This window comes from Mus caroli, unplaced genomic scaffold, assembly GCF_978045245.1.
Source record: "Mus caroli unplaced genomic scaffold, Mus_caroli_1 scaffold_20, whole genome shotgun sequence".
Lineage (NCBI taxonomy): Eukaryota > Metazoa > Chordata > Mammalia > Rodentia > Muridae > Mus > Mus caroli.
The window spans coordinates 420,713-437,817 of record NW_028227275.1 but is presented as its reverse complement, the minus strand read 5'-3'; the positions used below and the strand labels follow the sequence as shown (position 1 = coordinate 437,817).

At 42.6% G+C, this 17,105-nt stretch overlaps 1 protein-coding gene across 7 annotated transcripts in view; it reads right to left on the bottom strand.

The window, feature by feature from the left end:
• The window catches only part of Sfxn4 (sideroflexin 4), a 39,305-nt gene that overhangs the window by 14,846 nt on the left and 7,354 nt on the right, over positions 1–17,105 (bottom strand). For 3 of the 7 annotated variants that reach the window (XR_015046209.1, XR_015046212.1, XR_015046213.1), the window contains 6 exons: positions 16,957–17,022; positions 15,434–15,512; positions 14,118–14,233; positions 7,646–7,731; positions 5,557–5,674; positions 2,151–2,463 (listed from right to left, as the gene is read on the bottom strand). Coding sequence is in view for 2 of the 7 variants with exons in the window: in XM_021152391.3 (XP_021008050.1) it covers positions 2,386–2,463; positions 5,557–5,674; positions 7,646–7,731; positions 14,118–14,233; positions 15,434–15,512; positions 16,957–17,022 (543 nt within the window). In the remaining 5 variants the exon portion in view is untranslated. Of the gene's footprint in view, positions 1–1,229; positions 2,464–5,556; positions 5,675–5,699; positions 6,900–7,645; positions 7,732–14,117; positions 14,234–15,433; positions 15,513–16,956; positions 17,023–17,105 lie in introns of those variants that run through there. The other 4 variants (XR_015046210.1, XR_015046211.1, XM_021152391.3 and 1 more) reach the window with 4 other exon arrangements.

Below are 17,105 nucleotides of genomic sequence, written 5' to 3'. Positions count from 1 at the left end.
AGTAGTAAGGTAGTCTTCCATGTGGAGACTTTGCTCATCTTATGGTTTCTTGATTTATGTGTATGAGTATTTTGCCTCCATGTATGTACAGGCACCACTGTATATCTAGTGCTCATGGCAGTCAGAAGGCACTAGCTTTCTTGGGGCTGGAATTACAGATGGTTATGAACCACTATGTGGGTGCCAGGAACTAAACCTGAGTTCTCTGCAAGAATAAGTGTTCTTAACTGCTGAGTCATCTCTTTATCTCCTACCTTTTATTTTTTATTTTCATCATTTTATTTTTTTATGTATGTGAGTACACTATTGCTGTCTTTAGACACACCAGAATAGGGCATCAAATTCCATTACAGATGGTTGTGAGCCATCATGTCGTTGAACTCAGGACCTCTAGAAGAGCAGACAGTGTTCTAACCATCTCTCCAGCCCCTACCTTTTATTTTTATTTTTTAATTTTTTTCACCTTTTATTTTTTGAGACAGGATCTCACTATGTAGTTCTGTCTGGTCTGGAACTTGCTACATAGACCAAGCTGGCTTCAAACTCTTAGAGATCTGCCCATTTCCTGGGAGCTGGGATTGTAGATATGGCCACCATACATTCCTTATTCTCCTGATCTTGTCCACACACACATTTTCTAAAACTTATTTGTATATATGTGTGTCTTTGTATATGCCACATGTTTGGGTGCTGCATCCTCATGGAGCTGGAGTCACAGGAGTTGACATCTGGCTACATGGGTGCTGGGAAATGAATCTACAACCTCTGCAAGAGCAGCAAACACTCAAACGCTGAGCCATTTTTCTAGCCCATGATTCTCTACCTTTAATTCTGCGTAGTGTCCACCTATGGCTGCACTGAGCTACTTGGTAGGTCATTTTTTTCTAATTTTGACTCTTTGGGCTGCTGTGATACTTTTTTAAAACCAAATTTTGAAGTAACTGTCCTGTAGACACCTTTGGTGAGTTTAATGTGAAAATATCACTGCAATAACCAAATGTGTATGCATCTTCTCTAAAGACAGTCTGCTAGGAAATAGGACCAGGCAACAGGTCTTGAGGTAGTGTGGCCAGGAGCAGGTCTGATAAGAGAAATGGGGTGCTATGGAAACCAGTGGAAGGGGTACCTCACTCAATACTGTGAGCTCTCTAGGCCTCCAGAGAAGAAGGAACAGTTGCAGTAAAACACCAGAAAAGCCCACAAACTAATGTGAGGAACCAGATGTTAGGTTCTGCGGGACATAGAAGGGGATGACAAGAGATGAATAAGATAGAGGTTTTCTAAGGGTGTTAAGAATCAGAACTTTGTCTCCAAACAGAAGCAGGAGGTTTCAGAGAGCAGCCAGAGCAAGGCAAAAAGCCACAAGACAATGCCAGCAGGGGGTGCTATTGCACTGAGCTGAAGCAGCACCTGAAGCCTTGGGTTCTTAACACATGAAATTATGCCTGTCTGGGATAAGAGGTTGAGTGACATAGCTGGGTAAATGATGTCACCATTACCCAAGGTTACTAGGGAGCTGAGATAAGGCATGGTTGAGTCCAGTGGGGCATCCAAAAAGCCAAGGACACTGTAGCAACTGGTTGGGGTATGAGGGCATGGCAGAATGGTAGTCCAGCCTTGGATGGGGCTTAGGTGAGAGCCATCTCAGCAGAATGTAGGCTGGGACCAACACAGAAAAACCCTGTCTTGAAGAAGGGACTGGGGAAGGAGGAAGAATCAGAAGAAGAAAGGAGGGAAGAAGAAATTTTGGCTAGGAAGTATGGTTGGTTGGTTTGTTTGTTTGTTAAGGCAGTTTCAATGCTCCTGGGAGTAGTCTATAGAGGGAAGTAAGCCAGAGATGCCCCAGTGACTACAGAGCAAGGCCCAGAGGAAGGGAGATGGGGATCCCTAAGAGAGTTGACTATATATAGACCTGGACTGGTATTGAGCAGGAAACTGTTGCTGGCTAGGGGCCTCGGTTATTCTAGAAATAGAAGTATCAGGGTCCTTTCAACAGAAACCAGGGAAGTAGACAGAATGCTTGCAGTATGGGATCAGATAAAATAACTAGGGAAACAGGATTACTTAGGGACTAGAAGTCTTAATGAGCTCACCAGAGTTCTGTATCTGGAGGCTATCAGTGTAGTGTTTGTACCCCAGATAAGGTATACCTTTTGATGATTTCTTTCAAGTACTCAACTTCAGACAGGTTTATTCACAGGGTCACATTATCCTTCCCCGGGCTGACTCTTACTTCATCTCAGCAGTCCCCTGGGTGCTGCTCTTCTTTCGGTTAGACTCAGGCACTGAAGCCAGCTTGCTGCACAAGTGTTGCTGGGAACCCTGAGGACCATGGCAGTGCTCTTTGAGGGGCCAAAGATTTCCAAACAGGAGATAAACTTGTTCCTATACCCCTCTGTAATAGAAGAGTTCCTTTTCTTCTGTAGAAGATTGAATCTTCTCCTCAAGCTGACTGCACTGGATCTGAAAGACAAGGTCACATTCTTCAAAATTCATGCTTAAATGCCTCAAGCCAAGTTTTAAAAAACTCTGAAAGCACCCATTTTTTTTTTAACACCTTCTCCAATGATATCTAATTGATTACAAGAAGTACCATTTCTTAGACCTTTTAAATTGAAAATTTCAAATACAAAGAGACTATAATAAGCTCTTGTATAATCATCACTCAGCAATAGCTATGAAGAATCTGCTGATCTGATTTCCTGGAGCAATTTCCACATCTGTAAGTGTAGTGGAGGTTCCCCCCTTTTTGGTTTTTGGGACAGGATCTTGAACTTAGTCTATTCCTGCATCAACCTCTAAAATACCGTCAATACAAGAATACACCTGTAATCCCAGCACTCGGGAGGCAGAGGCAGGTGGATTTCTGAGTTTGAGGCCCGCCTGGTCTACAGAGTGAGTTCCAGGACAGCCAGAGCTATACAGAGAAACCCAGTCTCGAAAAACCAAAAAAAAAAAAAAAAAAAAAAAACCAAAAAAAAAAAAAACCAAGAATACACCTGGTCCCTTGAGCATTTCACCTACAAATTCTCCACTACAGATATTACAGATGGTAAAGTCTGGTACCATGTACACAGGAAGGAGTGTTATCACATCCAGCAAATGTTAGCAGTGGACTCCTCTAACAGCCAGTATCCATTTCCAGTCTTGCAAGGTTGGATGTACTAATTAACTGATGGCAAGCAGAGGAGCTCTGAAGGAATAGGCTCCCTTTTCCTTGACGTTCTAGAAATGTACTACAGGGATATCTGAGGAGATGCTAGACCCCTTGCAGCCCTAGGATGACCAGCCAAGGCCATGTATGCCATTAGCACAAGACTGCCATTGAATCATCACTACCCACCTAGAGTCAACAAGCACCTACTTCAAGGTCTGGTGAATCTTTGAGGCAATGCAGAGACAAACCCTACTTCCTGCCCCTGTTCTGCCCTCTGAGATTCATATGTCTGGCAAGGCTCCTGCATGACCCCTTCAAGCCTACTGCCTGCTTCCTCAGCCTGGTGATGCAGTGCTAACTTTGGTCTCTACATCCTGCCAGTCCTGTGGGGTCATGCTGTCCATTCCTCCTGCCTGTTCTTCTACTGGGAATTCGTTCTTTTAGTTCCATTTCTGCCTGTGCAATCCCAGCCATGTCCAGAGGCTTCCTTCTCCAGAAAGCCTTTCTTGGTTCTAGCCCCTCTGTTCGTTTATTATCTGTCACGAGACAGTAATTTCCATATGTTATATTACCTTTCCTGCAAGAGCATATGCAGATTCTATCATTGATCTCACGGTCTGTCCTCTTCCACATCTCAGCTGCCTTTTTGTTATTATTAAATTTGTGTTCATTTATTTGTGTGTATATCTGTGTACATACTTGTGGGTGTATATGCCATGGTACAGGTATAGAGGATAACCTTCAGGACTCTGTTTTCTCCTTATGTCATGTGGGTCTCAGGAAATGAACTCAGGTCTCTAGGCTTAGTGGCAAGCACCTTTTTTCTAGTAAGCCTACTTGCTGGCCCGTGAGCTGAGTTTTAAACAGGCACAAAACACAACTCTAAAGCAGTAATTCTTGGCACAGATAATGTCTTCAACTTCTTTCAACAGACAAGGAAACTGAGAAAACTGACCAACATGATAGAGGAGCTAGGAAATGTTAACACATAGAAAACATAAGTATTGTATTGCTCTACACAGTGAATTATCTGTGGAACTATCTTCCCTAATACATCATCGATAAGCTAGCTATATGTGAGTACATACATTAAAATTAGAAGGTTTGTGGGCTAGAATGATAGCTCAGTAGTAGAGCACTTGTCTAATACATGCAACACCCTAGGTACAGTTTCCACCACTGAAGAATAGTAATAAAAGTCAGTATCTTAGTCACACACTAAGGACTCGGCAGCCACATGTGGCCAGTGTTTGCCATACTGGGTCAGCACACAGAGCACAGCATCACTACAGGAAGACCCACTGCATAAAGCATGGCTACACAGCTTTGTAGAGTATCTAAAAGCTCTTGAGTGTCTTTCAAAGATTTGTTTGTTTGTTGACTGGTTGACTTATTCATAATTTTTGGAAGAGGGTCTCATGCAGCTCAGGCTGGCCTCAAACTCACTATAACAAAGGGTAACCTTGGGCTTCTGATTCTCCTGCTTCCAAAGCCCTGGGATTACAGGTATATGTCACCATGCATAGCTTACCTGGTGCTGGGGATCAAACTCAGGGCCTTGTGATGCTAGGAAAGCACTTTACTGCTACATCCTCAGCTCACAACGTTTTTAGTTTGTTTTTTCAGTATTTATTTATTTTGTATGTATGGGTATTTTGCCTGCATATACACCTGTGTACCATGTATATACATTGCCTGTGGAGGTCAGAAGATGTGTGATTGCCCTGGAACTGGAATTACAGATGGTTATGAGACAACATATAGGTGCTGTGATCCAAATCTGGGTCCTCGAAAGAGCAGAAAGTGGTCTTAATAACTGAGGCAATATCTCCAGTCCCAGTTTTTTTGGTTTCTGAGACAGGGACTTGTTATGAAGGCTAAGATGGCCATAAACTTAAAATCCTCTACATCAACCTCCTGAGTGTTAGGATTACAGGTTGTGCCACCACTAAACCTGACGTGCTGGTAGCTACCATGTGGCTGCTGGGAATGGAATCTAAGACCTCAGCAAGTGCAGTAAATCTACTATTATTGTTGTTGTTTGTTGTTGATCAAGATAGGGTTTCTCTGTGTAGTCTTGGCTATCATGGAACTCATTCTGTAGACTAGGCTGGCCTCATGGGCCATCACTAAAGCCCTAACTTTGTAGTTTTTAAAATAAAATTACTTGTTTTTATTGTTTGTTTTTGTTTTAAGACAGGGTTTCTCTGTATAGCCCTAGAACTTGCTCTGTAGATCATGCTGGCCTCAAACTCAGAGATTCCTCTGACTTTGCCTCCTAAGGGTTGGGATTAAAGGTGTGCATCACTACCTACCCGACTAAAATTACTTCTTTTACTCCTACAAACATGAAATAAAAACCCAGTTTCTCATCTGTGGGAAAGCAGTGGGGTCCTTACCTGTCCAATCTGTGGAAACATGCTGAATGACACTGGCACCATCAGTCCCATTGTAAAGAATGTAGAACTCATTCTCAGGATCACGAGTGACAGCAGAGTCTGTGGGTAAAACCGCGTCCTGTAAGAGACACGGTGTAAGCTCACACGCAGTTCAATGCTTTTGTCCTCTTTTCTGAAGCAGGCTCTCTGTTTCAGTGGTGGCTGATTTGGCGCTGCATGCAGTTACAGGCATATGCCTGGATCACTGCACAACCACCTACCAGCAGGCTCCAAAGGCACATGGACTAAGCTCTGGGTAAGGTTTATCTACTCAGGGAATGGGACATTGACCAGTTAGATAGAGCAACTTGTTGGAACTCCAGAGCCTGAAGTGATAGTTCAGATTCTAGAGCATATGACTCAAAATGTATGATGTGATAGTCTTTTGTTTGGTTGTAGTTTTGTTTTGAAACAAGGTTTCTCCTGTATCCCTGGCTATTCTGCCTGGAGAACCTGTTCTGTAGACTAGGCTGGCTTTGAACTCAAAGATCTGCTTCCCCTTCTCCTGAATTCTAGCATTAAAGATGTGTGCCACCACAGCCTGGCTGTGTGATATTTAAAGAATGGGAGAAGCAGTATAATGATATGTGTAGGATTCCAGCTTGTGGAGTCAGACCCCTGAGGCCACATGAATGGTGTGTGCTATTGACAGGTGTGTTCTGTTGACAGAACATGTGCTCACTTGCCCTATCTACTCCTTGGATTTTCTGGGTTTTGCTTGTTGTTTTTTGAGGTTCAAAAAGACGAAAATGAGATAGAAAGTTCCCAAGATGCTCTATTGTGGATGCTATCTGCTGTCATGGTTCTGAGACACTAGTTCTGTGAGATCATCTAATGGCTCTGTCCTTCAGACTTCACCCCACCCCCTAGAAACAAATGTCACTTTAACCCTATAAAAATCCTGTATATCATTCATGTTTGATAAGCACTGCAGCTCTGACAGAGAGATGGGGTTGAGGATGGCCAGAACAGCCCAGGAAGATCCCAACTAAGCAAGTCTCTGCATCCATCTGGCTGGCTCATCAGTGGGAAGGGACAGTTGGCTCTGTCCAGGGTATTTCCTTATTTCCCAAAATGTGACCCTCATGGGGTGCTGGGTGGGCTTTTTAGACTTGCCATGGGGGAGTGAATGACTATCATGTTCTCATAGAAAGTTCTGGAGTCTCTTATCTGAATGAAGAGAGATATGCGTCTAAGTTTTGCTGTATGGCACTCTGATGGGGAGGCTATGAGGTGACTGGGAGTTGTCAGCAGCTGTGTCTCTTCATAGAAGACTTTGGCAGAAGACTTCCAACACCACAGGGCTGAAGAAAAGGGAAACATTCAGCAGGGGTATTTCAGGTTCAGTGCTATAGAGTACTCCTGCCTGTGCCAGATATCTATATCTGTAACTGCAAGCTGAGTTTATCAATTGGCAACCACAGGAGCCCTGACAGACCCCATCATCTCTGCCTACAGGAGTATCTTGTTTATTTATGAGGTAGGATGGCCTAAATCCAGTATGTAGTCCAGATCCTCATCCTGCCTCCACAATCCAAGTACAAGGATTATACTATGTACTATCATGCCATTTGTAAAGTGCCTGGGATCAAACCCAGGGCTTTGTGCAGACTAGATAAGCACTCTACCTACATTTCTTCAGCCCTAGCCCTGTATCATGTCAGTCTACTGGATTGGGAGCAATTTGAACCTATTAAAGTACATTGCAGTCAAGGAAGGATAAAGACTGAGCAGTGTTCCTATCAGAATTGGGAGAACCTAAAGATCACCCCACTATGTTCTGCCTGCAGCCAGAAATAGCTTATGGTCAAGTCAAGAGACGGTTAACTAAGGAGAAACCTTAGGCTCCAGGTTCAGGCAAACAACTCTTCTAAATTCCTCTTCTTCCTAATAGATTCTGTCTTACTGGTCTGTCTTATAGGAAGGCTACAATGGCCCTCATGCCCACTCCTCTCACTAGGTTTGTAGTAGGTGAATTTATAAGGGTTTTTGTTTATTTCTTTTCTGTTTTTCTTTTTTAGATGGGTTTGACCATGTAGGGCCTTCTTACCTTTTAAAGATGTGGATAAAGAGTTCAGGGGCCAAGGCTGAGGTCCCAAACAGCACTGCTCTGGATTTCGCTGTATCTTTAATAGCCTGTAAAAAGGTCAAGGGAACAGCTTAGTACTGGGAGGGAAACAACGTCCAGGGCCCACACCAGAGACTAGCACACAGCAACTCCTTTTAAACTGAGGTAATGCTTACTGGGAAAGAGGTAGAGATGACACTTTATGGGGGTCTGTCGAGGGGCAGGTGTTCATAAGATGGCTGGGCTGGTACTAAGAGTAACTGAGGAGGGATTTCACCTTCTTGATCCCACTGTGGTCCCCATCAATCCATCAAAACATTCCCCAATAAACCACCCAAAAGTACATATCAAGGTAGTGTCTAGACAACACCTTGCCTAGAATGAACTAAATTAGCAGCCTCCAGAAGCAATTCAGGATTTGCCCTGAATTTGGCTCATATTGCCTTTCAGTCTTACCTTTGCCCCGAGCCTCCTATCCTAACACCCTTACCAGTGGTTCCTATCCTACCACTGGCCAATCTCCCTAAAGTCAGTTTTCAGTACACTGGGCTACTCTCCAGGCAAGGATAAGTGTCTACACCCAGCTATCACCTGTGTGTGCCTAGGCATGCATTTAAAGTTTGCAGCATTTTGTGGGGGCTAGAGTAGGAGATCAAGGATTAAAAGCACTTGGCTGATCTTACAGAGGAGCTGAGTTCAGGTCTAAGCATCCATATCAGATATCTCACAACTACCTGCAACTTCAGCCTTGGTGAGCATACCTGCCCCCACCCATCCATGACACTCACAGGCAGAGAATAAACTCATACAGACACATTAATGTAATTAAAAATAACATTTTTAGGGTCTGGAGAGATGGCTCAATCGTTCAAAGCAGTTGCAGCTCTTGTAGAGAGCCTAGATTTGGTTCCCAGCATTCACATAGTGGCTTACAACTACCAGTAACTCCAGCTAAAAGGGAGCCAATGCTTCCTTCTGCCCCCTTTGGATACCAGGCATGAACAAGGTTAATCAAAGGGAGAGAGTAAGTGTCTGTGGAGTGCACAGCCCCAAACGGGGCACACATAACACAACCCTTATATTCAAGGCTCAGGGAACATCACAGAAGATGGGTAAGAAAGACTGTAAAAGCCAGAGGATCTAGAAGAATCCACCAAGTGGTGTCTTCTAAGCATCTCAGGAATATGGCTGCCTGCACAAACCTGCACAAGACCACACTAGTCAACGCTCCAGCATGGATATAGGTAAGGGCTCACAATCTTCCACTCCTAATTGAAGAACTAAAGGCAATCAACAACTGCTGAGGGAGGGAGAATCAACTTTCTTCAGACCCCCCAACAGATTGCCCATGTATAAAGTCACAGTTACACATATATACACAAGAAGGGGAGAGGAAAGTGAGACAGCTCAGCAGATAAAGGCATTTGCTGTCTAACTTGGGACCTGAGTTGTTTGAGCCCTAGGATATATTAAAAAAAAATTCCCAATTCATACACACACCACTTGAGGCTGCACAAATATACACCAGTGGGCTCACATGGGCTCTGTCTCTCTGTCTCTGTCTCTGTCTCTGTCTCTGTCTCTTGTACATTGGAGTTCAGAAGAGAATATAGGCTGCTGAGCATAGGCTGTGTTTTTTACACTGGTGGGGTAAGGCAGCCACTCTCCATCAGCCTGAGCATAAAGGAAACATTCCAGAAGGACACTTGTTAGCAGGACACACTGACTCACTCTGTTGGCAGATGAGTGGCTTCCAAGCCAATGGGAGAAATCCAAACTATCTAACCTGAAATTTGATCCAAGGTGCCTGATTATAATCAGATACTACTGGTTACACAGTTCTGAAAGTTTAGCCAAGGAAAAATAAACCTTTCAATGACAGGGAAACCGTAAAAACAACAACAACAAAAAACCGTGTATGTTTATGCACTGTTGTGAACATTTTATTCCTAAGAGAAAGAAAAAGGTTCTCTTTAAAGCAGATCAGCAAAAAATGTTTTTCACCCTAAACTGATCATCCTGCAGAAATGCAGTTTGTACTGGTTGAGATGGTCTAAAGATACTTCCACCCCCTAAGCATCATGAGGAGCTCAAAGTTGGGCTTAGATTGACCTTGGATATCCTGAGCCTACCACAGGCTGGCACATAGGAGGAGCTAAGCAACAGGCAAATTAAAATCGTGGGTGGTTGTTGTTGTTTTTTTCCCATATTTTCCAGCTTTATAAATACTTCATGTTAAAACTGAGTCAAAAAGAAATGCAAATATATCCTCACAAACAACTGCTGTCAGTCATGGTTCAGAGCATCTTTATTCCTATGAGCCCAAATGCCCATTTCCTGGAAGGTTAATATGGATGGAAAATGTGGACCACACAACAACGGACTACTAAAACAGTGAGAAGTTGATGTTAATCTCATACTACATAGCAAGTATGAGGCCAACTGAGGCTATGTGAACTCTGTCTCAAAACAAATGGAAACAGTAAAAATGGAACACTGACTGACACATGATAAGAAATGGATTAGCTACAGAAGTGAAAGAGGTCATACAACGACTACTATGTGATTCATTTACTAAGGTTTCTAAAAAAGGCAAACTGTGGAAGACACATACAGATTGGTGTTCTCTGGGGCCAGGAGTGATTAAACTGACAGAAGGAAAACTTTTGGGGTTAGAAACACTCCATAGTCAGCTGGGCAGTGGTGGTACATACCTTTAATCCCAGCACATGGGAAGCAGAGGCAGGTGTTTCTGTGTGAGTTTGAGGCCAGCCTGGTCTACTGTGGTGGTTTGAATATGCTTGGCCCATGGGAAGTGGCACTATTAGGAGATGTGCCTTTATTGGAAGAAGTATGTCACCGTGTAAGTGAGCTTTGAGGGCTCCTAGTGCTCAAGCTCTGCCTAGTGCACCTAGTGCAGAAGAGTCAGTCTCCTTTGGCCTGCCTTCAGACCAAGATGTATAACTCTTGGTTCTTCCAGTACCACATCTGTTGGATACTGCCATACCTCTTGCCATGATGGTAATGGACTGAACCTCTGAAACTGTAAGCCAGTCCCAATTAAATGTTTCACTTTATAAGAGTTGGCTTGGTCATGTTGTCCTTTCACAGCAATGAAACCATAACCAAGACAAAGCTACTTTCATAATAGCCAGGGCTACACAAAGAAACCCAGTCTTGAACTGACTCCACCTCCAAAAAAAAGAAAGCAACAACTCTGTTTTACATATATTTATTGTGTGTGGCTATATAGGCCTGTGCATGGAGGTCAGAGGACAGCTTGCAAAAATTGGTTCTCTCATTTCACCACATGGGTCCTAGAACAGACCACTGGTCCTCTGTCTTAGTAGCAAATGTCCTAACCTGCCCACCTCACATTAAAAACCTTCCCCTGATGAAATATTATTTTTATTATGAGACACTGGGTTTAATAATATAGTTTAGTCTGCTCTAGAACATGCTATACAGCCTAAAAGGTTGACTTTAAATTTGTAACCCTCCTGCTTCAGACTCTGGAGTGCTGGGATTATAGCCATGTGCTATCACACCTGGCTAAACATTTATCATTTTATTATTTTATTATTTTAATTTTTAAGATTTATTTATTTTATGTACATTGTAGCTGTCTTCAGACACACTGGAAGAGGGCCTAGGATCTATCCCATTACAGATGTACACGAGCCACCATGTGGTTGCTGGGAATTGAACGCAGGGTCTCTGGAAGAGCAGTCAGTGCTCTTAACCATTGAGCCATCACTCCAGCCCAACATTTATTATTTTAAATGTACAAAGCTGAGTGTGGAGGCTTATGCCTATAAACTCAGTACTGTGGAGGTAGAGAAGCATAAGGATTACTTTGAGTTCAAGTCAGCCTAGACTACAAAGTGATATCCTACCTCAAAACACCAAAATAAATTAAGTCCAAACTCCAGCTGGGAGGTGGTGGCACACTCCTTTAACCCTAGCACTTAGGAGGCAGTGGCAGGTAGATCTCTTGATTTTGAGGCCAGCCTGGTTTACACCGTGAGTTCCAGGACATTCCAGACTACACAGAGAAACCTTGTCTGTAAAAACAAAACAACAACAATAACAACCACAAAAAACTAGCCAGAGCTGCACTGAGAAACTCTGTCAAAACAACAAACCAAAATAAAAAATAAACAGAAAAATAAATAAAGAAGGTCCATACTTCAATGAAAGGCTCTCCTAGAAAAGAATCCTATCAGATTCTTACAGAAACCACTGTGCTGAATGGAGCAAAGGAACAAAAGTATTCAACAGTAAGAAATACTAAAAACTGAGGTTTTTGTATGAGCTTATTTTAGATCAGAGCACTGGATAGCCCTAGTCTGTTCTTTACAAAGAACCGAAGATAAAGACTATAAAAGTTCTGCTGTGAGGTGAAAGGGAGGTGGAGTGCAGGGCAGGCTGGGAAAGGAATGGCCAAGAGGGACCTTAAGCAGCACACAGGAAAGACAGCTACTGTGAGCAAGCTTTTGCTTGTACCACCACTTGTGAGATGTCCACTAGCATAATCAGTCTTATGTGTCAACTTAGTGCTAGTCACCAGTTATTTTAATTTTAAGGGGGAGGGGGACAATATTATGTATTATAGAGCCTTTGAACTTAACATATAGCCAAGAATGACCTTGAATTTCTGATCCTCCTGCCTCTACCTTCTGAATGAATTACTACAGACATTCACCACTATATCTGGTTTGAAGGTGATCAAACCCACACCTCCATACAAGCCAGACAATTGCTCTACCAGCTAAGCTACATTCTTAGCCTAGTACCCAGGTACTTAATCAAATACTGACTCCAATAGGAGTATTCTGCTAATATCTATAATTAACTTACTTAAAATAGGAGACCTTACATTCATACTGTGTGTTACCTCATCCAATTAGTCAACTAAAGTAAGACCAAAACCTGAGCCAGGACTCACAGTGTAGACCTGTGATATCAGCTACTCAAAAGATTGAGGCAGGAGGATCACAAGTTCAAGACCATCTTGGGCTACAGAGTCATAAACAAAACAAAACAAAACAAAATAAAACAAAACAAAACAAAACAAAACAAAACTCACCCTGGGACTAGAGATATGGCTCAGTGGTTAAAAGCACTACTAAGTAAGTAAGCACTACTCTTCCAGAAGACCCAAGTTCAATTCCCAATACCCCCTATGGCAGTCTACAACCCTCTGTTACTCTAGACTATATCATGTCTTCCAGTCTTAGGAGATCTAATACCTTCTGGTCTCCACAGACCAAGAGTAACACATGCAGGGAAAACACCCGTACACATGAAATAAATAAATTAAATTAATTTATTTTTCCGAGACAGGGTTTCTCTGAGTAGCCCTGACTGTCCTGGGTAAAATTCTTAATAATTATCCTAAAACTAGGTGGTGGTGGTAGGGCAAACCTTTAATCTTAGCACTCAGACAGAAGCAGGCAGACTTCCATGGGTTCAAACCAACCTGGTCCAGGATGACTTAAAGCTACACAGAGAAACCCTGTCTCAAAAAAAAAAAAAAAAAAAAAAAAAGAAAAAGAAAACAAAAACCAAAAAAACCACCACCAACAACAACAAAATGTACCCTAAAAAGAGCTAGAAATACAGCCCAGATATTTGCCTGGATGCAAACCCCAGTATTAGGGTGGGGAGAAAACCAAGGAAGGGGAGGCAAAAGAAAGGGGAAAGAAAGAAGAGGGACAGAGAAAGGGCCATATGTGGGAAACATGCCTGTAAGGCCAATACTCTTGAGGCTCAGGCGGGAAGATGAGGAATCAGAGTCCAGCATAGGCTACTAGGGAAGAACCAGTCTCAAAAAGAAAGACAAAGAGAAAGAGACTGAAAGAGCGAGGAAAAGAGAAAGGAGAGAGAAAACAGGGGAAGGGAGGAAAAAAAACCAAACCAAACCCAAGGTTCTCCAAGAAACAATTCTGCCTCCAACCTGGTGTGTGGGATCCTGCCTCCAGCCTGCAGGCTTATGCTATGGAGCTGTAACTCAACAGCCCCCACAGTCCTGTGGGCAAACTCCTGAATAAGGATCTCTAACTGTCCACACACACATTTTGTTCTGTTTCTCTGGCAAACTCACATCACTACACCATCTCTTTTTTTTTTTAGGTTTTTCGAGACAGGGTTTCTCTGTATAGCCCTGACTGTCCTGGCACTCACTTTGTAGACCAGGCTGGCCTCGAACTCAGAAATCCGCCTGCCTCTGCCTCCCGAGTGCTGGGATTAAAGGTGTGCGCCACCACGCCCGGCTACTACACCATCTCTTAAACACAAGAGTACAAAGCATAGTATCTTTTGCTGGCATGACAGAGAGATGTGCTCAGGAAAAGTAAAAGGCAGACAGACACTAGGTTACAAGTTCTCAAACACAAAACTCAACTCTGTTCCCAAGGATAAGCAGTAGCTATTGCCCTCCTATGCTTCAAACCTTTCTTCCAGCTTTTCTGGAATGGCCTACGACATGGCCTTCCTTATCCATCACCTCAATTCCTCGATGGTTTTCAAAACTGCGGGATGCAAAAACATTCATTCCACTGACTTGGGCTGTAGATAAAAAGAGCAAGAAGGAGAAGTTTGAGTTAAAGACAGCAAGGGAACAAAAGTGCGATGGTGCAACAGCTGCCCTTCTCCTGACTCTCAGATACTCACCTGCTATGGGCAGGACCACCCAAGCTCTTTCCTGGGGCTGCAGAGGTAGGATCAGAGCCTTTACCCACTTGGTCTCTGATCCTGACTGCAGCCTGGTAGTAGGTCCCAGAATGAGGTCCATTTTTTCTCCCTGGCTCATCTGCTTAAAAATCCCCAGGATCCTTGAAATGACTTACTTAACACTGTTCGACATGGATTGACCATATGTCTGCAACATCACTTGCTCAACTTCAACAACAATCTGCCAATTCTTCAAACTTCTTTGATCCCCAAGCTTAAACATGGAACTATAAACAGTAAACCTGTAGGCTGGGGAGCTCAAAGTACTCAGCAAATCCAACTAACTCTCTGGAGTCTCTCATTCCCCTATAGTTGGGATCTCTATACTGCCACCTGCTTATGGGGCGAGCCTGAGCAAGTTTTTAAAGCTCCTTGTACTTCAAGACTCCTTACTTGTGAAAGGGAGTATCTCCTACCCATAGGTTGACAGGATTATGTGAAATAATGAACAGGAAGTGTTTGTATAAGACAATCTTTAAAATGTAATTTGAATGGGTTGGGAATTAGCTCAGCAATGGAGTGCTTGCCTAGTACATACAAGGACTTGGGTTTGATCCTCAGCACTGCGAATGAAGATAACAATAAAAGTAATTTGTAGTTTCAAGTTTGTGTTTACTTTTTTAACAATGAAAAGTGTATCCATAGTGCTGTATCCAAGAGATGGCTCAGAAGAGAAGAGATTACTGTTCTCGAAGAGGACCCAAGTTTGACTCCCAGCATTCATGCTGGATGGCTCATAATTGCTTGTAATTCAGTGACCTTTTTCTGACCTTCATAGGAACCTGCACTCATATGCAATATCTACACATGGACACAAATTAAAAACACATAAAAATTAAAATATACATTTAAAAAAAGCATATCTACAGAGAAAATATCTCTTCTCAAACCAAAGATTCAATTTAGGTCAGGGAAACCCAGCAGGCTACAATGGTACTGTCACAGGTCACTACATGGCCAAGTTACCCCAGGTCTCTAGGATGAAGTGACCAAAAAGACCAGACCAGCTACATGCTCCCAGCCCTTCCTGCTTACCAAGAAAGACGATTGGCAAGGTTCTTTTAAGCCAAAAGTTATTCAGGGGATACTTCATTTGAAAGAGATGAGGAATTAACTGGAAAATAAGAAGGAAAAATCACTACACCAAAGAATCACCTGAACCAACACAGCACAGAGCTGACACAATCTGGTTCCCAGTGCAGGTGGGATGGCAGTCAGCACACTCACACATTCTGTCTTAATTACAACCCTGAAGTAGTCTCTGCATATTTCAGGAGTAGATGGGACAAAGAGATTATGTAACCTCTTTGCTCATGGTCTCAGAGCTAGGTTAAAGCCAGACTGGGAAAATGGGCTTGTTTGCTTCTAAAGTCTTATTTATGGATCTTTCTGTGTAGCCTAGACTGACCTTTAACTCATAATCCTACTACCTCAGGCTCCTGAGTGTTGGGATTACAGGCCTATGCACTATGCCTGACCTGAGGGTCTATAGTTGTGTTCTTTCAATTTTTCTGGGACAAAGTCTCAGAATGATGTATTTGCATCATTATATACTTTATATATTATATACATTATAACAGTTATATCTTGCCCTAGCTCTTAAATAAACTCTAAATAAACTACACATGGACACAAATTAAAAACACATAAAAATTAAAATATACATTTAAAAAAGTATATCTACAGAGAAAATATCTCTTTTCAAACCAAAGATTTAATTTAGGCCAGGGAAACCCAGCAGGCTACAATGGTACTGTCACAGGTCACTACATGGCCAAGTTACCCCCGGTCTCTAGGATGAATTAGATATAATAGCCACTGTAATATAAAAGCTACAGAAATATTATTATGCTGTTTTGCTGAGGAGATGATAAGAAAAAGCATTCATAAATGTTTGGTTAGTACCCTGAATGCAAAACTTACCATACATGTCTAGAAACTTAGACTAGCTAGCAGGTGATTACTCGGAGGATACAGGAATACACTGACTCATATTTTCTATTCATACATTCTAAATTTACACATTAGAACAGAAACAAAATTTGTAATTAGAATCAGTTTCTTTCTTCCTTCCTACCTTTCTCTTTTGTTTTGAGAAATAAAAATGATTTCTCATGTATCCTAGGTAGAATGTCAACTGGGGAACTGTCCAAATCAGATGGGCCTGTGGCCATATCTATAAGGGACTGTCTTGATTAGTGTTTCATGTGGGAGGCACAGCCCACTGTGCCATCATTATCCCTAGGCAGGTGGGCCTGGGCTCTCTAGGAAAACTAGGGGAGCATGAGCCAGGGAGCAAGCCAGATAGCAAGCAGTATCTTCCATGGTTCCTGCTGACCTTCATCAGCTGTGAGTGAGTTCCTGGGTCAGAAGTAAAGCTGTGGGGAATAGCAAGGAGTTCTGTCTTCAGGTTCCTGTTTGGAGTTCCTGCCCTGACTTCCTTCAATGATAGACTGTGACCTGAAAATGTAAGATGAAATAAACTCTTTTCTCCTCTAAGTTGCTTTTAGTCAGAGCAACAGAGATGAACTGGAACAATAGGGTACAAAAACACCTACTCCAATGAAAGTTGAAGACACAAACACCCCTGCTCCCAACAATGTTCTCTCTACTGGTCCATGACTCTAAGGAAAAAAATCAAAGAACATACATAGTAAGCAGTTGTCATGGTTTTGCTCTGCAAGGATAATTTTTTAAAAACTCAAAT